Source organism: Coregonus lavaretus, assembly GCF_964263955.1.
Source record: "Coregonus lavaretus genome assembly, chromosome: 3".
Lineage (NCBI taxonomy): Eukaryota > Metazoa > Chordata > Actinopteri > Salmoniformes > Salmonidae > Coregonus > Coregonus lavaretus.
This window is the reverse complement of record NC_139990.1, coordinates 45,064,927-45,089,331: the sequence shown is the minus strand read 5'-3', so window position 1 is coordinate 45,089,331 and position 24,405 is coordinate 45,064,927. Positions and strand designations below refer to the sequence as shown.

The window sequence follows — 24,405 nt, the reverse complement described above, 5'->3', positions numbered from 1 at the left end:
AGTATCTCTCCAGGAACAGGGTTGGAGTGAAAACTTGCAGGAGGGTATCTCCAGGAACAGGGTTGGAGAGCCCTGCCCTAGTGATCCAGGCCTACTGCCTGCCCGTTCACTTGTTATTCTGAGAACTAGAAGCATCTGTGAGGGGAGTGGTATTAAGCCCTACGTATCAGTCCATTCAGTAGACTTGGAGTACACCTAAGAGCTATGGCAAATTAATGACAATCCTCTAGCTAGCTACTGTGACTGCCTTATTAACCTGTTAAAAACAAATTAGATTCATTTCGCTCCTAATTATGATATACTTAGAACCATCATAACGTCAATACCCTTAACTGAATCCAATCTGTTCTTTATCAGTGTTATTGGGTGGTTAAGAGCGCTCACTCAATTTTGTGTCAAAATCCAACAGCCTATTAGAACGCTTGAGAGAAGGTGGTGTGCTGATTGGCTAGCTCGGTGTCGGGTGCAGTTGCCCCCAGATGCTGATCTCAGGTCAATTTAGCATTTTGGGAAGCTGATCCTAGGTCTGTACCTAGAAACACCCTGGAGTGCTGAGCCCATGGTGGCCTCAGTTCTTCCATTCCTGACTGGCCAGCTTTGTCTCTATCTGTGCAGCAGAACGGCACAGCAACAATGTCAGGAAGCTGACGCAAGTTCCACAGGCCCCTGGCTGGCCCCACCGCGGGCTGTCCCCTCAGTCTCCCCACCATGCCAAGACATTGTGTTGGTTTCAGGGTGGATTTCAATGCTGCAGGTCCCTGACCTTTTCTCCAAAACACTGGGGATAGGTCCCAAACTGCACTTTTTCGCTATATAGTGCACTACTTTTGACCAGAGCCCTATGGACCCTGGTCAAAAGTACTATATAGGGAATAGGGTGCCATTTGGAACGCACCCTGGAGCAGGGTTGGTTACTGTAGCCCTGCCTGTCATAATTCACCACAATGAACGTGACTGTACTGTACACTGTAGCATGGCCTTAAACGCCATCTTAGATGTGATGATAGCATCTCCTTGTCGTTGTTCTTTCAGTAAATGTCACCTTCTTCGTCAATAGGACTAGCCTACTACATCAAGCTGGGTGTCTCAACTAGGGTTGTGCCTCAAACCTATTTTTATTCTCAACCTTTTTAATAGTTAATAATAATTAATAATTTTCCCACAGAAAAAGAAAGGAGAACTTGTTTTGTTTTGTTGGTGTGATCTGAGTACGACCAAGAGGCAAAGATCTGAGTTGGTTTATAATAGAGAACATTCCAGGCATGGCATGGCTCTGAAATATGAAGAGCTCCAGTTTAAAGGAAAGGAATTATGAAAGACACTCCAACACATCCAGTATACTCCCTGTAACATAGACTGACCTCTACCCTCATGAAAACATCCAAGCAGTGTCCTACAAAACCTGGTACAGTGGTGCAGTTCTTGGCCTGACAGATGCTCTGTTTTCATCGACCTGTTGGGGAGTTGAATTACTGTATATAGGAAGGAAGTCAGCTGGGCTCTCAATTACTGTATATAGGAAGGAAGTCAGCTGGGCTCTCAAGAAGCAGTGGCACTTGCCACTTCGTCATAGTAGTGCAAAACGCATCATCATGATGATGTAGCATGTGACACTTTGCTCCTTGAAAATCCTACATCTTGAAAACTTGACTGCTTGACTAGTTCTGAAAGGAAAATACCACTCAAAAACTATGTTTTTATTAGAAGATCTGGCTTGAAAGTATTCTGAATTTTAACGCAGTATGTTCTGCAATGCAGTTGTAAAAATATTTCCTTCATGAAGCATAATAATGCATTCCATGTATTCTACACCTATTCTAGTCTGTTATCGTTGCAGTTGTATTTTCAGGGGCAGCTGTGTACTTATATCTGTGTATACTCGTATTGCTACCTGTAACGTCGTTGTAATCTATAGCACCTCCATAGAAAATGCACTTTTTGAGCATTTTTCATTCCTAGCCTACCAGGACAAATCAATTTTTTACACAGAGATAACTCTCCACAGTACAGTACATACAGTCTCTTACCACAAAAGGCAGTGTCCTACATGTTGTTGTGAATTGGTGATTTTTCAAGTCTGCCAGCACAGCATGATGTATGGCACTGATTATGAGACTTGTCTTCTTTACTAGGAAGCGTGTGTTGATATGGAAGGTTATTGCTGTCAGGGCATAAATATTCCACAAGCTTATGTTTCCCTATGTTAGAGAGCTTCTATGTTTTCCTAAAGGATTCTGTAACAGTGGATCGATGTTCTGATCATCTGACACAGTCTTCTTTGTTTTCTTGTTCCTTTTTTGTCCACTTGCAGAACAGAACAGTTTGAGATAATGTGCAGATGTCTATGTTTATCTATTTTCATCACAGAGCCAATTCCTAGAGACGGACTGGAGCTTAACGGCCTAAGCAGGAATTTGAGTAACTCACTTTTGGATAGTAACCAAGCAGACTTGCGTCACATTACTTATTTCCAAAACCACATACTCTAATGATGTGCACCTTTATTTAGTAAATATTTTCTTAACTCTATTTCTTGAACTGCATTGTTGGTTAAGGGCTTGTAAGTAAGCATTTCACAGTAAGGTCTACACCTGTTGTATTTGGCGCATGTGACAAATAAAATTTGATTTGTTTTGATTTAAGGTCTTCTTCTAAACTCCTCTGACGCAAACTATTCTCAGAGAGAGAGAATTTAATGTGTATCTGTGTTCTATCAAGACCCTCCAGGTCCTGCTAAGTACTCCATACTGAACATGTTTGAGCTACACAGAGAATGCCGACACCCAGCATCCTTTAAGCCTGCACGGTGCCTCTGGACGGGAAAATAACATCTGGAGTGTTTCAATTTAGAACGCTGTTACCACCCTGACTTGAAATGTTAAGTGGTATCAATTTATCAAACGTACGTTTTGTCAGCTCAACTTGATTTCTTGGAATTCACATAACTTAACATTTCTAGGCAGGGATTTTTTTTTGTTGTTGAAATAACTAAAGCATCTCGCAGAGTGGAAGCCAAGAAGCCAACAGAGGGAGCTTCACTGGCTGGCCACAGTAGCGGGTTAGGAGTTTAGCCCAACTGGACGTGACCTATCAGGGTCTAAGTGATGATTACGTTTATCCTCCACAGTGTTTATGTTAGGAAACATTCCAGTGGTACTGGAGGTCACGTCCACCACTTCTACAGGAACACTGTGTCCCAGAGAGGAGAGAAGAGAGAGAGAGAGAGAGAGAGAGATGCACTCTGTCTCATTAAAAGCATCCAGTCTGGAGTGGACTGGAGGATCAATAACTCATTGGGGGGAGGAGAGGAGAGGCATGCCTGGCCTGATGCTGGTTGACCGGTCAGAGGCACTCTCAGATTCTACACCTGAGTTTGGTTTACTGTTCAAGAAGCACAACATACAGTATCTGTCTTTAAGGTTGTTGTTTTTTAGAGCAGGGGTTCTCAAACTTTTTTGAGTCCGGGAACCCCTTTTGTGATTGCAAATTCATCAGGGACCCCTCATAATCAGAACACAACTAGAGTGAGATAAAAATACCATATAAGGAGTTTTACTTTGTCTTCGGCAGTGCATGGCCGGACGAATCATTTCTCGGGCCCTGAGAAGGAACATTTTAAAGGCCCGTCTATTAGCGAGAAGAAAATGTTGCTGTTCTCAAGATCATTTCCTTCAATTCTACACATTTTGTCATGGGGCAGAGAGATTTTTAGTTGTTGCAGCTTTAAAGCTAAAATCCTAGAATTCTACACATTTTGTCATGGGGCAGAGAGAAAACGTTGTGCTTTTAAAGCTTCAATTACAGTGCATTTATGTATTAAAAAAATACAAGAAGTATTGAGTTAAAAATGTCACATTGGCGGAGTACTGTGGATAACAATTTCCCTGTGAGCCTCCCAGGCCCATGTTACCCAGGGTTAATAAGAACATACATTGAAGAGTTTCATTCCGAAACGTTATGTATCCATTTACAGAAATGTTGGTAAATTAGCTTTTATTGTTTAAAGAAATTATGAAAGCGATTGGTGTGTTTTTTCACTATCTAATCATGGCATAGGGTTGTTCAATGACAGACAAGTATTTGCTTAAAATCTATCACTTGATGATTTCATTTCAGAGAGACAAACAATCATGTTTTTTTGCAAAATGTTATAAATCCACCTCACTCTCAGAGAAATAAGTAGTACTGCTAAGTTTTACACATTCAAATGTAACAAATAACGGTAACACTTTACTTGACACCCAGTGTAATAACACATTATGACACGGTCATAACCATGTCATAATATGTCATAACACTGTCATGACCCATATATTTACACCTGTTGGGAGATATACCGCGTTATTTTATGGCTGGTTATGACACCGACATGAAAAAACACAAATGTGAAAAAATTGTGGCTATAGCGTTTTGGTAATGAACTCTTCAATTGTAGATTAATAATATTGCATTGCATTGTATTACACCCTGTAAACTTATTCCACAGATCTCTTGGCCAAAATATGTTTACTCTGTTGTTGTGTAATTGTTTGGAACACTACAGTTAATATACCACCAGGGTTGAGGGTATTGGAATTATCCGACACGGAGCACCCTAGTACACCTTGCTAGAGTACACATCATGCGCTGCCAAGCTGTTGATTGCTGTCGATCAGTGGATAATCTGATGATATTAAATACTGTACAACCTAAATAGAGCTATGGTTGGAAATGTACATGAGGTGACATCACCATGTAGGTTTCAGAGTAAGTAAGCCTTGTCTGAGCCAGAATGCCCCATAGGGGCAGCAGCCTGTTTCTCTAGCGTGAGGCACCTTAGTGTACAAGTACACCCCCTGGACAGGACGTTAGTCTGTCACAGTGCCTTTCACAGGTTTCATAGAAAGCTGTGTTGTTAAGCCTTAGTCATGGTGTGAAGCAGGATGCTGAAAAGTACTGCCCTCACATTCTGGGAAACTGTTATGTTCTGCAAATCCCACCTTGACTCACTGCCAAAGTCCCAAATGGCACTCTATTCCCTACATAGTGCACTGCTTGTCCCCAAAGCTCTATGGTCCCTGGTCAAAAGTAGTGCACTATGTAGGGAATAGGGTGCCATTTGGGACACATACACTGTACTGTGTAAGGAACTGCCAATAACATTACCATTAATGGTCTTTTTGATACGCATTTTAAAAATCCCTCCCTGGGATAGGGTGCCATTTGGGATGCGGACCAGATCGGTGATTGTGTGATTTTGTAATGCCTGTGTTAGGGAAAGTGCTCCGCTCAGTAATGGACAGCTTTTCGCTTGTGTGGACGTGCATTAGTTTGTGCGTGTGTGTGTGTGTGTGGCCATGCTTTGGGATCAGTTTAAGTGTGTCAGGAAGTCGTGCTGTGCTGAAGGTCTCTGGATGCCTCAGTGCAGTAGTCAATTAGAGCAGAAAACTGCAGCCACTTCCAGCCTGTCTGCCTGCCTAATTGCATGCAGAGGCTTGTGTTGACTGATGTGTGTCTGTGTGCCCACCCGCTGCAGGACCAGTGTGTGTGTGTGTGTGTGTGTGTGTGTGTGTGTGTGTACTATGCAGTAGACTCCTCATTAAGAAACACTAAGAACTCCAGTCCAGACCCAGCACTGTCAAACATGCAATGGGCACCAATTACACCAGCAACAGACATGACTAGATTCTGCATGGCTACTGTACTCTAAAATCTATTAATCTACTGTACTCTAAAATCTATTAATCTACTGTACTCTACCATCTATTAATCTACTGTACTCTAAAATCTATTAATCTACTGTACTCTACCATCTATTAATCTACTGTACTCTACCATCTATTAATCTACTGTACTCTACCACCTATTAATCTACTGTACTCTACCATCTATTAATCTACTGTACTCTACCACCTATTAATCTACTGTACTCTACCACCTATTAATCTACTGTACTCTACCATCTATTAATCTACTGTACTCTACCATCTATTAATCTACTGTACTCTACCACCTATTAATCTACTGTACTCTACCATCTATTAATCTACTGTACTCTACCACCTATTAATCTACTGTACTCTACCACCTATTAATCTACTGTACTCTACCATCTATTAATCTACTGTACTCTACCATCTATTAATCTACTGTACTCTACCATCTATTAATCTACTGTACTCTACCATCTATTAATCTACTGTACTCTACCATCTATTAATCTACTGTACTCTACCATATATTAATCTAGTCTACTCTACCACCTATTAATCTACTGTACTCTACCATCTATTAATCTACTGTACTCTACCATCTATTAATCTACTGTACTCTACCATCTATTAATCTACTGTACTCTACCATCTATTAATCTACTGTACTCTACCATCTATTAATCTACTGTACTCTACCATCTATTAATCTACTGTACTCTAAAATCTATTAATCTACTGTACTCTACCATCTATTAATCTACTGTACTCTACCATCTATTAATCTACTGTACTCTACCATCTATTAATCTACTGTACTCTACCACCTATTAATCTACTGTACTCTACCATCTATTAATCTACTGTACTCTACCACCTATTAATCTACTGTACTCTACCACCTATTAATCTACTGTACTCTACCATCTATTAATCTACTGTACTCTACCATCTATTAATCTACTGTACTCTACCACCTATTAATCTACTGTACTCTACCATCTATTAATCTACTGTACTCTACCACCTATTAATCTACTGTACTCTACCACCTATTAATCTACTGTACTCTACCATCTATTAATCTACTGTACTCTACCATCTATTAATCTACTGTACTCTACCATCTATTAATCTACTGTACTCTACCATCTATTAATCTACTGTACTCTACCATCTATTAATCTACTGTACTCTACCATCTATTAATCTAGTCTACTCTACCACCTATTAATCTACTGTACTCTACCATCTATTAATCTACTGTACTCTACCATCTATTAATCTACTGTACTCTACCATCTATTAATCTACTGTACTCTACCATCTATTAATCTACTGTACTCTACCATCTATTAATCTACTGTACTCTACCATCTATTAATTTACTGTACTCTACCACCTATTAATATACTGTACTCTACCATCTATTAATCTACTGTACTCTACCATCTATTAATCTACTGTACTCTACCATCTATTAATCTACTGTACTCTACCATCTATTAATCTACTGTACTCTACCATCTATTAATCTAGTCTACTCTACCACCTATTAATCTACTGTACTCTACCATCTATTAATCTACTGTACTCTACCATCTATTAATCTACTGTACTCTACCAACTATTAATCTACTGTACTCTACCATCTATTAATCTAGTCTACTCTACCACCTATTAATCTACTGTACTCTACCATCTATTAATCTACTGTACTCTACCATATATTAATCTACTGTACTCTACCATCTATTAATCTACTGTACTCTACCATCTATTAATCTAGTCTACTCTACCACCTATTAATCTACTGTACTCTACCACCTATTAATCTACTGTACTCTACCATCTATTAATCTACTGTACTCTACCATCTATTAATCTACTGTACTCTACCATCTATTAATCTAGTCTACTCTACCACCTATTAATCTACTGTACTCTACCATCTATTAATCTACTGTACTCTACCATCTATTAATCTAGTCTACTCTACCACCTATTAATCTACTGTACTCTACCACCTATTAATCTACTGTACTCTACCATCTCTTAGTATAGTGTGTCCCAAATGCCACCCTATTCCACACCCCGTACCCATAGGGTTCTGGTCAAAAGTAGTGCACTATATAGGGAATAGGGTACTATTCTGACTCTGTATCTACTGCGTACATATCGATGACTTTACTGAATGTCAAATGCTTCAACCATTAATTTAATTGGTATATTATGCAAACTATATACTCGGCAGAAATGATCATGCATGGCTACTTGCAAAGCTGATATTCAGACATCCGATGAGAGAAATAATTAGATGGAATGGAAGAGATGTAGAATCACTAGTCCTTGCTTCAACCAGTCAATTACAATCACCATTACAATCACCATTAAAGGCTACTTTGTTGAAAAAAAGAATGAATGTTTTCCAGTAGTCATCCACTCCCTCTACTACTCTCTAATGCACTCTGAAGTAACTGAAGAATGATATTCATCTGGTATTTCTGCATCTCTGTGTGTTTCTTTCTCCAGTTAGGACCCACACAGCTACAAATGGTTGAACGTGATTTCCTTTCCCCAGTTCCCACAACCCCCCACTGCACTTCTCTAGCACATCATCCCAACCTCGATTCCTAATGGCCGTTATGTGTCCCTTGGTTTCCATTCCAGCCAATATCCCCCGGCCTAATTGGTTCAATGTGTTACTTCCCCTCTGTCTGCGTTGGTGCCGCTGTAGCCCTCTAAACAGATTATAGTGATGATGTAGCATTCTTTCTCATTTACACACCCTTCAAGACATTATTGTCTTATTGAACCAATGGTATTGATAAAAGCCGTCATTGTAAATAAGAATTTGTTCTTAACTGACTTGCCCAGTTAAATAAAAGTAACAAAAAAATTAAGATAATGAACTCCTGAGCTTGATTAGGACTTGAGGGGGGAAAAAACATGATAGTTCGTCAGAGCATGCACACACGTGCGCGTGCCAACACACACACACACACACACTTTCATTACCTCTTTAATCTAGAGTGACACTAGCAATACCCTAGCAATAACATTTAAGACCATTATCGGGGACAGTTCCTACTACAATATCCCAATTCAAGCCCTGGGTATTCCCACAGAGAGTGTGGATTGCATAATGTGACTACTACTGAACATACATGGATATACTGTATAGTAATGGATTCTGCTTCACAGCGTATTCTGCTCTACTGCATGTGAGGAGCAGTCATGTGTTGTTGTTGTAGTTGTTGTTGTGGTAATTGTCTCAGTGGGTTAAACTGCTATCATTGACCCATGACTAGGTAAGACTGGGTGGCCAGAGGACAGGAATACGCAGCAGAGCGCTTTGTTGTTCCTGTGTGAGTGGAAAGAGAGGGGGAGAGAGGGGGAGGGGGGGGGGCAGGCAGAGGGAAAGAGAGAGGGAGAAAGAGGGAGAGAAAGGGGGGAGAGAGAGAGGATGGAGAGAGAGAGAGGGAGGGAATGAGGGAGGAGGGAGAGAGGGGGAGGGAGAGAGAGGATGGAGCGAGAGAAAGAGGGAGGGAGGGAGAGAGAGAGAGAGAGAGAGAGAGAGAGAGAGAGAGAGAGAGAGAGAGAGAGAGAGAGAGAGAGAGAGAGAGAGAGAGAGAGAGAGAGAGAGAGAGAGAGAGAGAGAGAGAGAGAGAGAGAGAGAGAGAGAGAGAGAGAGAGAGAGAGAGAGAGAGAGAGAGAGAGAGAGAGAGAGAGAGAGAGAGAGAGAGAGAGAGAGAGAGAGAGAGAGAGAGAGAGATGACCAGTCTTTTCCCCATGTGCCTGAAGGCTGGGAAAGATTGATAACACTCTGGTGATTAAGTGACATTGCCGACGCAGTGTGTGTGTGTTCCTGTGTGTGAACGTGTGTTCTCCACCAGTCCCTATCTCTCTTTCTTATGAAACCCTCACACACAGAGCACACAGGGGTGACATTAGAAAACCCAGAGCTCTCTCATCTAAGCCCAACAGCAAACCATTAAAACCCAGTGTTTTTACTGCACACTAAGACCTGCTCCTCACTAGAAAGCACAGGCACATAAAAACTCATCCAACGTGTTACTGAAGGAAAATAGATAAATCATGGTCTAGACATCATGATCTATTAATTAATATAATTTAAAGAACAATTGTTAATTAAAATATGTATGAGTTTGATTATGTGAATGTAAATACAATTCCTGACTGGGGTTTACTGATAAGAAATGAATGAATGATTATTGTAATCTATGGAGAGGGTCTTTCATTCAGAGGGCTGGATTTGACAGGGCTATTGTGATGGAAATCAATGGGATGTGGTGAGAGGAGAAAAGACATGGAACCTCCTTAGTGATTATGCACCTCCCTCCTTCCCTCTCTCTTCACTCCATTTCTCTCTTCCTCCCTCCCTCTCACCCCCTCTCCCTCCCTCTCTCTCCCTCCTGCCCTCCCTCCCTCTCTCCCTCCCTCCCTCTCTGTCTCTCTCTATCCATCCATCTATCCATCCATCCCTCCCACCTTCTCTCTCTCCCGCTCTGTCTCTCTCCATCCATCCATCCATCCATCCCTCCCACCTTCTCTCTCTCCCGCCTTCCCTCCCTCCCTCCCTCCCTCCAGGCCCACAGTGATGAGGCAGTCCGTGTGTGTCTGCGGGAGCGGGGCCAGGAGGTGCTGGTGCTCCAGAGAGTGTCGTCACAGCGGCCAGACCCCTCCGCATCGGCCAGGGGAGGGGGGAGACCGGAGGAGGGGGACAGGAGGTAAGCCTCTCTGTCTCTCCGCTTTCCCCCCCTCCCTCTCACTCGCTCTCTTTCCTCCCTCCCTCTAGTCATTCTTCTCCTCAGTCTCTGGCACACACACACACACACACACACACTTCTAAACACAGGCGGCGTGTGCTTGCATTGCAGCTCACAGCACACAGATGGATGGAGCTAGTGTGTGTGTGTGAGAGAGTGAGTAAGCCGGGAGTGAGCCGTAGCTCCACTTACTGGCTTGCTGGCTGACTGGCTGTGTAGACACAGGGGAGAGTGTCACCGTCTCAGGCTGGGTGTGGAGAGCTCTCTCTGGGGTAGGGAGACCACAGGACCAGGGTTCTCCCAGGGCTCTATAGCAACTGCAGCAGGTAGACAGCTAGGCGGATGGGCAAATGGGTGGCTGAGGGAGGGCATGCAGCAGTAACCACGGCAACAGTGGTACCGGCTGTAAGGTGCACAGGGACACGCTGACGATGGGCACTCGGCCGTGGGAGGAGGGCAGGCTGCTGGCATCGGTGGCTCTTGTGGAGCAGGAGGAGGATGAGGATGAGGAGGAAAGTAGCAGTAGCAGCGGGGGCAGTGACAGCGCCAGCCGGGCAGAGGACGGGGCCAAGACCACTAAAGTCCCCACCTTCGATGTCCCCTACTTCCGCTACATAGACGAGGAAGAGACAGAGGGAGAGCGGGATGGAGAGGAGGTGTGGAGCAGCAGTCGTTCTCAGTCCTCCATCGAGGAGGACTTGTCCAGTGACAGTGTTGTCTCTGACAGGTACTTGGTGGTGTCAGGGACCCCAGAGAAGATCTTAGAACACCTGCTGTCTGTCCTGAGGCTGGACCACCACCATGATGACCAGGGGAGCACACAACAGACCAAGGAGTCAGGTCAGTCACTTAACCCCCAAATCAATGTGTTTGGCCTCTGGCTACTACTTTTAATCTATGTTCATCTATGCTATTTTTAAGAGGAGAGAGAGAGAAAGAGAGCGAGAGAGAGAGAGAGAGAACCAGTTTAGAGAGAGGAGAGTGTCTCTTACTGAAGATGGATAGATGACTGTGTATATTGTGATGAGAGGAAATGCCTGAGAGGGAGAGATGAATTGAGTGATAGAGATTGCAAGAGAACGAGAGGGAGGGAGAGAAAGAGAGAGAGAGAGAGAGAGAATGAAATAGGGCGATAAAGAAAGAGAGATAATGAGGGAGAAAAATAGATTGAGAGAGAGAGAGAGAGAGAGAGAGAGAGAGAGAGAGAGAGATAAAGTGAGAGATGCAGGCTGCTCCTGGGAGGCTGATATATAGAGCGGTGGGAGATGGGAGAAGGGAGATGGGAGGCTGATATATAGAGCGGTGGGAGATGGGAGAAGGGAGATGGATGCAGCCGGTCACAGATGAGTTCCCATCAGGCTGCCTGCTCCATGCCTTGCCCCTGCCAGACCACAGATCATTGCTCATTCTGACGAGTTAGTGTGTGTGTGGAGTCACTGAACTGATCTGAACACCTAGACCTTCTCTAGTGAGGGTTCTATAATCAGGAGCAGATGCAGGAAGCAGTGCAGAGGATGTATGAGGAAATTCTGATTTTCAGGTCAATTTGATGTTCAGATTGGTGTTCTATATGCAGGGGACAGGGACTTAGGGAATCAGCTCTGTACGTCCCAATGAGGCACTGATCGCTGGTCAATGATCCTCCACAAAAATGACCCCAGAGTCCATTCGGTCCTGGCTCCTCTAAACTAGTCATCTCTCTCTCCTCTCCCTCCCTCCTTTCTCTCCCTCTCCCCTCGCTCTCGCTCCCTTCATTCTGCAGCCCTGCTAATGCTGTTGTTGGGGCCCTGGGCGGCTCTCCTCACTGCTCCCTCCAGAATAACAAGGGGGGGTGGGAGATCATATGGGATAATATGGGATCTCAGCTTCACTAAAAACCATACAACTATAAAACATCGTCTCTACTAAACCTATCATGAGGCTCCCTGGGAGGACATGGAGGTGGTGGTGTTCGGATGAGAAGTCAGTAGCTTCACGCAGGCAGCCAGCCATGTGAAGACATATGGTTTTGTTCCAAATGGCACCCTATTCTCTAAGTAGTGCACTACATAGGGAATAGGGTGCCATTTAGGACGTTGTAGTCAATGTGTTGGGGATTGATGAAAAGCATAGCTAATATAAATCTCCTCATATATAATTGATATCTCAACGAAGTGAAGAGTTGGGATCAAAGAACAATCCTTACAAATACAATATTCAAGCTGCTATAGCTGTTGAAGGTTAGTTGCCAGATACCCAGGCTAACCCAGACATTATAAAGAATGCAAAAGATATCTTTCTGCCAGATAGCACTTCTTTTAACGAACACCACAGACATGTTTGAGGAAGACATGATCACCATGAGCCGATACTGTAATGTACAGCTCTACACAGCATGTATTCTACTATACACTATATCCCAGTGGTATTCAAAGTCGGGGTCGCAGGGGAACTGCAGTGCGGTCGTTTTTTTGGGGAACAAAGTAATAAGAGGACAGATCATTGTATGGGACAATGTACAAACGTTTTTGAGAAAGATAATGACAAATATAATATTTTTGAGTAAATGTATTTATTGGTTTCTTTTCATTTTGAAAATGCAATTATTATTTGTTGATGTAAAAAACGAAATTTACCGATTTTAAGGTTGCGTCATTAGATTTGGGGTGGGGTCTCGAGAAATTATTGCGAAAAGAATGTGGTCCCGCTGAAAAAGTTTAAATACCACTGCTCTTGTCAAAAGTAGTACACTATAAAGGTGCCATTTGGGATGCAACCATTGTTCAGTGTTGAGTAGCGTTCATACATACCTTCTCTCCCTGAGCCAAACATCAAACCTCTGAGAGCTGCTATTGATTCTGCCTCAGCACAGATTCACTTAATACCAGAAAGTACACATCACAAAACAAACAAACAAGGCCCAACTGGAACATTGTGTTACCATCTACTTAACGAGAGAAGAGATTGTCAACAAAGCAGATGGATGTTTTGGTTTGAGGTCTGTCCTGTTCGCTAACGAGCAGACTGATTCTTAATTCATAAGGCATAGCAATACTGCTTTTACGGGTTGTGTCCCAAATGGCACCCTATTCCCTATAGTGCACCAGAGCCCTGGTCAAAAGTAGTGCACTACAAAGGGAATAGGGTGCCATTTGGGACACATACATGGTAGGCCTACATTATAATAACCAGACCACTGCATTATGCATAAGTTGTTGTATGTGATTGGAAGCCTTCATTATGATTCTATGTAATTGCTCTCTGGTGTATTGTCAGAGAGGACTACTGGTGTATTGTCAGAGAGGACTACTGGTATATTGTCAGAGATGACTACTGGTGTATTGTCAGAGATTACTACTGGTGTATTGTCAGAGAGGACTACTGGTATATTGTCAGAAATGACTACTGGTATATTGTCAGAGATGACTACTGGTATATTGTCAGAGATGACTACTGGTATATTGTCAGAGAGGACTACTGGTATATTGTCAGAGATGACTACTGTGTATTGTCAGAGATGACTACTGGTATATTGTCAGAGATGACTACTGGTGTATTGTCAGAGATGACTACTGGTGTATTGTCAGAGATGACTACTGGTATATTGTCAGAGATGAGTACTGTGTATTGTTAGAGATGACTACTGGTATATTGTCAGAGATGACTACTGGTATATTGTCAGAGAGGACTACTGGTATATTGTCAGAGATGACTACTGTGTATTGTCAGAGATGACTACTGGTATATTGTCAGAGATGACTACTGGTGTATTGTCAGAGATGACTACTGGTATATTGTCAGAGATGACTACTGGTGTATTGTCAGAGATGACTACTGGTATATTGTCAGAGATGACTACTGGTATATTGTCAGAGAGGACTACTGGTATATTGTCAGAGATGACTACTGGTATATTGTCAGAGATGACTACTGTGTATTGTCAGAGATGACTACTGGTATATTGTCAGAGATGACTACTGGTATATTGTCAGAGAGGACTACTGGTATATTGTCAGAGATGACTACTGTGTATTGTCAGAGATGACTACTGGTATATTGTCAGAGATGACTACTGGTGTATTGTCAGAGATGACTACTGGTGTATTGTCAGAGATGACTACTGGTATATTGTCAGAGAGGACTACTGGTATATTGTCAGAGATGACTACTGGTATATTGTCAGAGATGACTACTGGTATATTGTCAGAGATGACTACTGCTACTCTCTGGTATATTATCAGAGATGAATGCTTATTGAAATGCATAGCTTAATCATTTGAATGAGTGAATTAATGCATTCCATCCTGGGATGCTTGTTGTGTAATGGGAAAGTAAATCAAATCAAATCAAATCAAATTGTATTGGCCACATGCGCCGAATACAACAGGTGCAGACATTACAGTGAAATGCTTACTTACAGCCCTTAACCAACAGTGCATTTATTTTTAACAAAAAAGTAAAAATTAAACAACAACAAAAAAAGTGTTGAGAAAAAAAGAGCAGAAGTAAAATAAAATAACAGTAGGGAGGCTATACAGTGGGGGAAAAAAGTATTTAGTCAGCCACCAATTGTGCAAGTTCTCCCACTTAAAAATATGAGAGAGGCCTGTAATTTTCATCATAGGTACACGTCAACTATGACAGACAAAATGAGGGAAAAAAATCCAGAAAATCACATTGTAGGATTTTTAATGAATTTATTTGCAAATTATGGTGGAAAATAAGTATTTGGTCAATAACAAAAGTTTCTCAATACTTTGTTATATACCCTTTGTTGGCAATGACACAGGTCAAACGTTTTCTGTAAGTCTTCACAAGGTTTTCACACACTGTTGCTGGTATTTTGGCCCATTCCTCCATGCAGATCTCCTCTAGAGCAGTGATGTTTTGGGGCTGTCGCTGGGCAACACAGACTTTCAACTCCCTCCAAAGATTTTCTATGGGGTTGAGATCTGGAGACTGGCTAGGCCACTCCAGGACCTTGAAATGCTTCTTACGAAGCCACTCCTTCATTGCCCGGGCGGTGTGTTTGGGATCATTGTCATGCTGAAAGACCCAGCCACGTTTCATCTTCAATGCCCTTGCTGATGGAAGGAGGTTTTCACTCAAAATCTCACGATACATGGCCCCATTCATTCTTTCCTTTACACGGATCAGTCGTCTTGGTCCCTTTTCATAAAAACAGCCCCAAAGCATGATGTTTCCACCCCCATGCTTCACAGTAGGTATGGTGTTCTTTGGATGCAACTCAGCATTCTTTGTCCTCCAAACACAACGAGTTGAGTTTTTACCAAAAAGTTCTATTTTGGTTTCATCTGACCATATGACATTCTCCCAATCCTCTTCTGGATCATCCAAAGGCACTCTAGCAAACTTCAGATGGGCCTGGACATGTACTGGCTTAAGCAGGGGGACTGCAGGATTTGAGTCCCTGGCGGCGTAGTGTGTTGCTGATGGTAGGCTTTGTTACTTTGGTCCCAGCTCTCTGCAGGTCATTCACTAGGTCCCCCCATGTGGTTCTGGGATTTTTGCTCACCGTTCTTGTGATCATTTTGACCCCACAGGGTGAGCTCTTGCGTGGAGCCCCAGATCGAGGGAGATTATCAGTGGTCTTGTATGTCTTCCATTTCCTAATAATTGCTCCCACAGTTGATTTCTTCAAACCAAGCTGCTTACCTATTGCAGATTCAGTCTTCCCAGCCTGGTGCAGGTCTACAATTTTGTTTCTGGTTTCCTTTGACAGCTCTTTGGTCTTGGCCATAGTGGAGTTTGGAGTGTGACTGTTTGAGGTTGTGGACAGGTGTCTTTTATACGGATAACAAGTTCAAACAGGTGCCATTAATACAGGTAACGAGTGGAGGACAGATGAGCCTCTTAAAGAATAAGTTACAGGTCTGTGAGAGCCAGAAATCTTGCTTGTTTGTAGGTGACCAAATACTTATTTTCCACCATAATTTGCAAATAAATTCATTAAAAATCCTACAATGTGATTGTCTGGAATTTTTTTTCTCAATTTGTCTGTCATAGTTGACGTGTACCTATGATGAAAATTACAGGCCTCTCTCATCTTTTTAAGTGGGAGAACATGCACAATTGGTGGCTGACTAAATACTTTTTTTCCCCACTGTATATACAGGGGGGTGCCGGTGCAGAGTCAATGTGCGGGGGCACCGGCTAGTTGAATCTGGTCTGATGTTTATGTTTGGATGAAGTCAAGGCTATTGTATGATAGAATTGCATGCACATGCTACAGTAATAATAATAATCATACACTTACAATGTTACTTACGTATTCATTCCATGTTAGCTTTCTCTTTCAAGTAACTTCCCTTGTAGGGAGAATATGAATAGATATCAATGCACATAGTACATAGAGATATAGATGAATAACATCAATGTACAGTTTCTCATGCAAATCCATTTTTATTTTCTGTACTTCTGGAGTGCTCCTTTCTCTCCTACCCTGATTAAGTGGAAGATGTGGACTGTGTCCTCAACTAATCTCTCCCTGGTCAAGGTCTAGTGGTAGTAACAGGGGCTGTGTGCCTACATGAGCTGTGTTCAGTGAAGTAAAGGCAGACCAGAGACTGTGGTCCCAAATGGGAGCCCAATGGACACTGGTCAAAAGTAATGCACTATATAGGGAATAGAGTGTCATTTGGGACACAGAAGAGATTCACTGACCGTTGGTTAATAGAATAGAGTCTATGCCCCCAGGCTATTCACTGATCCTGCAGACTGCTTCAGTATGAAAACAGTAAGGAGGAAAACTTGGGCTCCTATTGTAGTTAGCTGTGAGTAATATTTATCATGTAAGAGATATTTCCAGCATGGCTAGACTTGCTAAATGGTAGTACATTTCCTAGTATTCCCAGGTTTTTGAAAATAAAATGGACGATTTAAGATTACGGTTATCCTACCAACGGGACATTAAAAACTGTAATATCTTATGTTTCACGGAGTCGTGGCTGAACGACAACAATGATAACATTCAGCTAGCAGGCTATACGCTACATCGGCAGGACAGAACGGCTGACTCCGGTAAGACAAGGGGTGGCGGTCTGTGTATATTTGTAAACAACAGCTGGTGCACAAAATCAAATACTAAGGAAGTCTCGAGGTTTTGCTCGCCTGAGGTAGAGTATCTTATGATAAGCTGTAGACCACACTATTTACCAAGAGAGTTTTCATCTATATTTTTCATAGCTGTCTATTTACCACCACAAACCAATGCTGGCATTAAGATTGCACTGAATGAGTTGTACAAGGCCATTAATCAACAGGAAAACGCTCATCCAGATGCAGCGCTCCTAGTGGCCGGGGACTTTAATGCAGGGAAACTTAAATCCGTTCTACCTAATTTCTACCAGCATGTTAAATGTGCAACCAGAGGGAAAAAAACTCTAGACCACCTTTACTCCACACACAGAGACGCATACAAAGCTCTCCCTCGCCCTCCATTTGGCAAATCTGACCATAACTCTATCCTCCTGATTCCTGCTTATAAGCAAAAACTAAAGCAGGAAGCACCAGTGACTCGGTTAATAAAAAAGTGGTCAGATGACGCAGATGCTAAGCTACAGGACTGTTTTGCTAGCACAGACTGGAACATGTTCCGGGATTCTTCAGACAGCATTGAGGAGTACACCACATCAGTCACTGGCTTCATCAATAAGTGCATCGATGATGTCGTCCCCACAGTGACCGTACGTACATACCCCAACCAGAAGCCATGGATTACAGGAAACATCCGCACTGAGCTAAAGGGTAGAGCTGCCGCTTTCAAGGAACGGGACTCTAACCCGGACGCTTATAAGAAATCCCGCTATGACCTCCGACGAACCATCAAACAGGCAAAGAGTCAATACAGGTCTAAGATTGAATCATACTACACTGGCTCTGACGCTCGTCGGATGTGGCAGGGCTTGAAAACTATTACAGACTACAAAGGGAAGCACAACCGCGAGCTGCCCAGTGACACAAGCCTACCAGACGAGCTAAACCACTTCTATGCTCGCTTCGAGGCAAGCAACACTGAAGCATGCATGAGAGCACCAGCTGTTCCGGATGACTATGTGATCACGCTCTCCGTAGCCGATGTGAGTAAGACTTTTAAGCAGGTCAACATTCACAAGGCCGCAGGGCCAGACGGATTACCAGGACGTGTACTCCGAGCATGTGCTGACCAACTGGCAAGTGTCTTCACTGACATTTTCAACATGTCCCTGACTGAGTCTGTAATACCAACATGTTTCAAGCAGACCACCATAGTCCCCGTGCCCAAGGACTCTAAGATAACCTGCCTAAATAACTACCGACCCGTAGCACTGACGTCTGTAGCCATGAAGTGCTTTGAAAGACTGGTCATGGCTCACATCAACAGCATTATCCCAGAAACCCTAGACCCACTCCAATTTGCATACCGCCCCAACAGATCCACAGATGATGCAATCTCTATCGCACTCCACACTGCCCTTTCCCACCTGGACAAGAGGAACACCTACGTGAGAATGCTATTCATTGACTACAGCTCAGCATTCAACACCATAGTGCCCTCTAAGCTCATCACTAAGCTAAGGATCCTGGGACTAAACACCTCCCTCTGCAACTGGATCCTGGACTTCCTGACGGGCCGCCCCCAGGTGGTAAGGGTAGGTAACAACACATCTGCCACACTGATCCTCAACACGGGGGCCCCTCAGGGGTGCGTGCTCAGTCCCCTCCTGTACTCTCTGTTCACCCATGACTGCATGGCCAGGCACGACTCCAACACCATCATTAAGTTTGCCGACGACACAACAGTGGTAGGCCTGATCACCGACAACGATGAGACAGCCTATAGGGAGGAGGTCAGAGATCTGGCCGTGTGGTGCCAGGACAACAACCTCTCCCTCAACGTGACCAAGACAAAGGAGATGATTGTGGACTACAGGAAAAAAAAGAGGACTGAGCACGCCCCCATTCTCATCGACGGGGCTGTAGTGGAACAGGTTGAGAGCTTCAAGTTCCTTGGTGTCCACATCACCAATGAACTATCATGGTCCAAACACACCAAGACAGTCGTGAAGAGGGCACGACAAAGCCTATTCCCCCTCAGGAGACTAAAAAGATTTGGCATGGGTCCTCAGATCCTCAAAAAATTCTACAGCTGCACCATCGAGAGCATCCTGACTGGTTGCATCACCGCCTGGTATGGCAACTGCTTGGCCTCCGACCGCAAGGCACTACAGAGGGTCCTGCCATCCAGGACCTCTATACCAGGCGGTGTCAGAGGAAGGCCCTCAAAATTGTCAAAGACTCCAGCCACCCTAGTCATAGACTGTTCTCTCTGCTACCGCACGGCAAGCGGTACCGGAGTGCCAAGTCTAGGTCCAAAAGACTTCTCAACAGCTTCTACCCCCAAGCCATAAGACTCCTGAACAGCTAATCATGGCTACCCGGACTATTTGCACTGCCCCCCCACCCCATCCTTTTTACTCTGCTGCTACTCTGTTAAGTATTTATGCATAGTCACTTTAACTCTACCCACATGTACATATTACCTCAACTACCTCAACTAGCCGGTGCCCCCGCACATTGACTCTGCAACGGTACCCCCCTGTATATATAGCCTCCCTACTGTCACTTTATTTTACTTCTGCTCTTTTTTTCTCAACACTTTTTTTGTTGTTGTTTTATTCTTACTTTTTTTGTTTAAAATAAATGCACTGTTGGTTAAGGGCTGTAAGTAAGCATTTCACTGTAATGTCTGCACCTGTTGTATTCGGCGCATGTGACCAATAAAATTTGATTTGATTTGATTTGATTTGATTTGAATTCTGGTTGGAGGATTCTGGATTTCCTGCTTCTATCCTCCTAAATCCAGGACCTTTCCAACTGGGATTTCAGAAAAACCTGAGAATTTTGCAAGCCCAAGCATTGCTCAGCCCATAGTATATTCTTTCCTTCACTGTGGTCTCCTAACATTGCAGGATTACAGTAGTTATTGCCGTTGGACCTCACCGTCCATAGGAGTTGGATTTTCTCTTTTTAATGTAATATTTTTTGTACAAGCAGGGAGACTCATTTCAGGAAGTCATGGTGCAATTGAACAAAACATGACTCTAGAGCAGAGTGCTTCATACTGTAGAGAAGTGCATGATGGGAAGCAGAACCTGCTACTGAACTAAGCCTCTAGCCGAGTCTAGCCCCATCCCATAATTAAATATTAGTTGGTTGGTTTTGGCATCCTATTCCCTGTAGTGCACTACATTTGACCAGGTGCCAATTAAGACGCAGTCGCTTTTTTAACTCATAGAAGACGGCCTGCCCTGCTTAGTGGGTAGTAGTGTGTATTATGGTTACTACTTGCCCTGCTTAGTGGGTAGTAGTGTGTATTATGGTTACTACTTGCCCTGCTTAGTGGGTAGTAGTGTGTATTATGGTTACTGCTTGCCCTGCTTAGTGGGTAGTAGTGTGTATTATGGTTACTGCTTGCCCTGCTTAGTGGGTAGTAGTGTGTATTATGGTTACTGCTTGCCCTGCTTAGTGGGTAGTAGTGTGTATTATGGTTACTGCTTGCCCTGCTTAGTGGGTAGTAGTGTGTATTATGGTTACTGCTTGCCCTGCTTAGTGGGTAGTAGTGTGTATTATGGTTACTGCTTGCCCTGCTTAGTGGGTAGTAGTGTGTATTATGATTACTGCTTGCCCTGCTTAGTGGGTAGTAGTGTGTATTATGGTTACTGCTTGCCCTGCTTAGTGGGTAGTAGTGTGTATTATGGTTACTGCTTGCCCTGCTTAGTGGGTAGTAGTGTGTATTATGGTTACTACTTGCCCTGCTTAGTGGGTAGTAGTGTGTATTATGGTTACTGCTTGCCCTGCTTAGTGGGTAGTAGTGTGTATTATGGTTACTGCTTGCCCTGCTTAGTGGGTAGTAGTGTGTATTATGGTTACTGCTTGCCCTGCTTAGTGGGTAGTAGTGTGTATTATGGTTACTGCTTGCCCTGCTTAGTGGGTAGTAGTGTGTATTATGGTTACTGCTTGCCCTGCTTAGTGGGTAGTAGTGTGTATTATGGTTACTGCTTGCCCTGCTTAGTGGGTAGTAGTGTGTATTATGGTTACTGCTTGCCCTGCTTAGTGGGTAGTAGTGTGTATTATGGTTACTACTTGCCCTGCTTAGTGGGTAGTAGTGTGTATTATGGTTACTGCTTGCCCTGCTTAGTGGGTAGTAGTGTGTATTATGGTTACTGCTTGCCCTGCTTAGTGGGTAGTAGTGTGTATTATGGTTACTGCTTGCCCTGCTTAGTGGGTAGTAGTGTGTATTATGGTTACTGCTTGCCCTGCTTAGTGGGTAGTAGTGTGTATTATGGTTACTGCTTGCCCTGCTTAGTGGGTAGTAGTGTGTATTATGGTTACTGCTTGCCCTGCTTAGTGGATAGTAGTGTGTATTATGGTTACTGCTTGCCCTGCTTAGTGGGTAGTAGTGTGTATTATGGTTACTGCTTGCCCTGCTTAGTGGGTAGTAGTGTGTATTATGGTTACTGCTTGCCCTGCTTAGTGGGTAGTAGTATGTATTATGGTTACTGCTTGCCCTGCTTAGTGGGTAGTAGTGTGTATTATGGTTACTGCTTGCCCTGCTTAGTGGGTAGTAGTGTGTATTATGGTTACTGCTTGCCCTGCTTAGTGGGTAGTAGTGTGTATTATGGTTACTGCTTGCCCTGCTTAGTGGGTAGTAGTGTGTATTATGGTTACTGCTTGCCCTGCTTAGTGGGTAGTAGTGTGTATTATGGTTAGTCCTGAGACTGGGGTCAGGTCAGGGTTACCTGGAAATAACAGACACAAGAGATTTAATGTAGTACCAGCGGCAGAAGAGGTGTGTGTGTGTGTGTACAGTGTGTGTGTGAGTGTGTGTGAATGTGTGTGAGTGTGAGTGTGTGAGAGTGTGTGTGAGTGTGTGTGCATTAGTGTATGCATGTGTGTTTGTGTTCTTGCACATCATACAGGATGTGTGTTTGGGTGTTGGGAGTTGTCTGCTGAACTAGCCTACGACAGTATGTGGTGTTTCAGTGTGTGTGTTGAATGTTGCTCTGTTTGCATGTTTCTCCTCATAAAGCGCTGAGTGAGTGATGTGTCTACAGCTGTACGCTGTGCTGTGGATTAACATAACGATGGGAGGGAGGGAGCAGTGTTCTGTGGAGCTGAACGCAGCACACAAAGCCCAGGGAAGTAAGTGTGAAATGAAAGGGGACAACATACAATGCTGGGATGTGAGGCACACTGACACAGAGCTGGGGAGGGAACATATTCTTACTAATAGGATTTGAACAGCTTGTCTTTACTCTGTGGCCTGGCTGCATGGCAGCTTTTCTGGAAACACACACACACGCACACACGCTCACAGGCATGCACAGACACACACACGCACACAGGCACGGACACTCTCCCTCCCTCTCAATGACTTGCATAACTTGGACGATCAGTTCTGGGCCTGCACAACACAGAATGTCAACCCGCCCCAAGCGTTTGGATTTCCAAATGTCTTCTTCAAAAATTGTTTCTGGGATGCTCAATACCTAAATATGCAGTTACAAACAAACAAACAACAAACCTCTTAATGCCACTGACAAAAATAGCAAATAATCATAGAGTAGTTATCTGACGAGATCCCTTGAAATTCCTCTCAAATGGAACTGTTTATTGTCACGATGGTGCACTTTTACCAAAGAAAACACAACAAATGATCTAGAAAAAACAACAACATTGAATTGATTTTCCAGCTGAGTTGGTATTTTCACATTGACAAATCTGTTTATTAGATAATGTTCAAAGCCATTGTTAATAATGAAATCAAAGCATATATCTAGGAATGACATGTCCTGTAACCTTGAGATGTCTGCACACAAGGACGCAGCGACCGTCAATGATGCTTGTAAACACATTAAAGCAATGGGTTAAGGCTAAGCAAATATCAGATTGCTACGACGGCATTGGAAATATAATTTGATTTAGAGCATCGACTGGACCGGCGGTTAGAGTAAAGCAGCAATGGTGGAAAAAGTACCCAATTGTCATACTTGAGTAAAATTAAAGATATCTTAATAGAAAATGACCCAGTAAAATACTACTTGAGTCTAAAAGTATTTGCTTTTAACTATACTTAAGTATCGAAAGTAAATGTAATTGCTAAAATATATTTAAGTATCAAAAGTAAAAGTATAAATACTTTTAAATTCCTTATATTAAGCAAACCAGACGGCCTCATTTTTTATTAAATTTTTTACTGATAGCCAGGGGCACACTCCAATACTCAGACATAATTTACAAACTAAGCATGTGCTTAGTGAGTCCACCAGATCAGCATCAGTAGGGATGACCAGGGATGTTCTCTCGATAAGTGTGTGAATTAGACCATTTTCCTGTCCTGCTAAGCATTAAAAAAAGAAATGTGTCAGGGAAAATGTATGGAGTAAAAAGCACATAATTTTATTTAGGAATGTAGTGAAGTAAAAGTAAAAGTTGTGAAAATATAAATAGTAAAGTAAAGTACAGATACCCGAAAAAACTACTTACTGTAAGTAGAACTTTCAAGTATTTTGACTGAAGTACTTTACACCAGTGTCAAGCGGCAGGTTAACAACGTAGCCTTATCTTCCCTGCTACTGCCTGTAGCAGACAGAGAACAGCCCAGTATACATTAATGATCAGGCTACAGGGGAAGGAGGGAGTCATTCGACATAGCTTAAGTATCCAGGGAGCAAATTAAAATGGAACAATCATCATTGGAAAGCGTGTGAGTCATTCCCTGAGTGACTTAGAATAACGATGAGTCAACTAGGAGGTCAGGACCAGTGGAAAGGTCACTCACACACATTGAGATCCTCTCTCAATCTCTCTCTCTTTCAACCTGTGTTCCGATCCTGTGTTCATTCGTTAACATTCTCATTTCGAGAGTCTATAGTCTGTGTCCC

At 43.1% G+C, this 24,405-nt stretch overlaps 1 protein-coding gene across 1 annotated transcript in view; it reads left to right on the top strand.

The window, feature by feature from the left end:
- The window catches only part of LOC311118731 (rap guanine nucleotide exchange factor 5-like), a 69,325-nt gene that overhangs the window by 4,798 nt on the left and 40,122 nt on the right, over window positions 1–24,405 (top strand). The window contains exons 2-3 of the mRNA XM_084157664.1: window positions 10,302–10,441; window positions 11,208–11,320. Coding sequence (XP_084013790.1) covers window positions 10,302–10,441; window positions 11,208–11,320 — 253 coding nt within the window. The remainder of the gene's footprint in view (window positions 1–10,301; window positions 10,442–11,207; window positions 11,321–24,405) is intronic.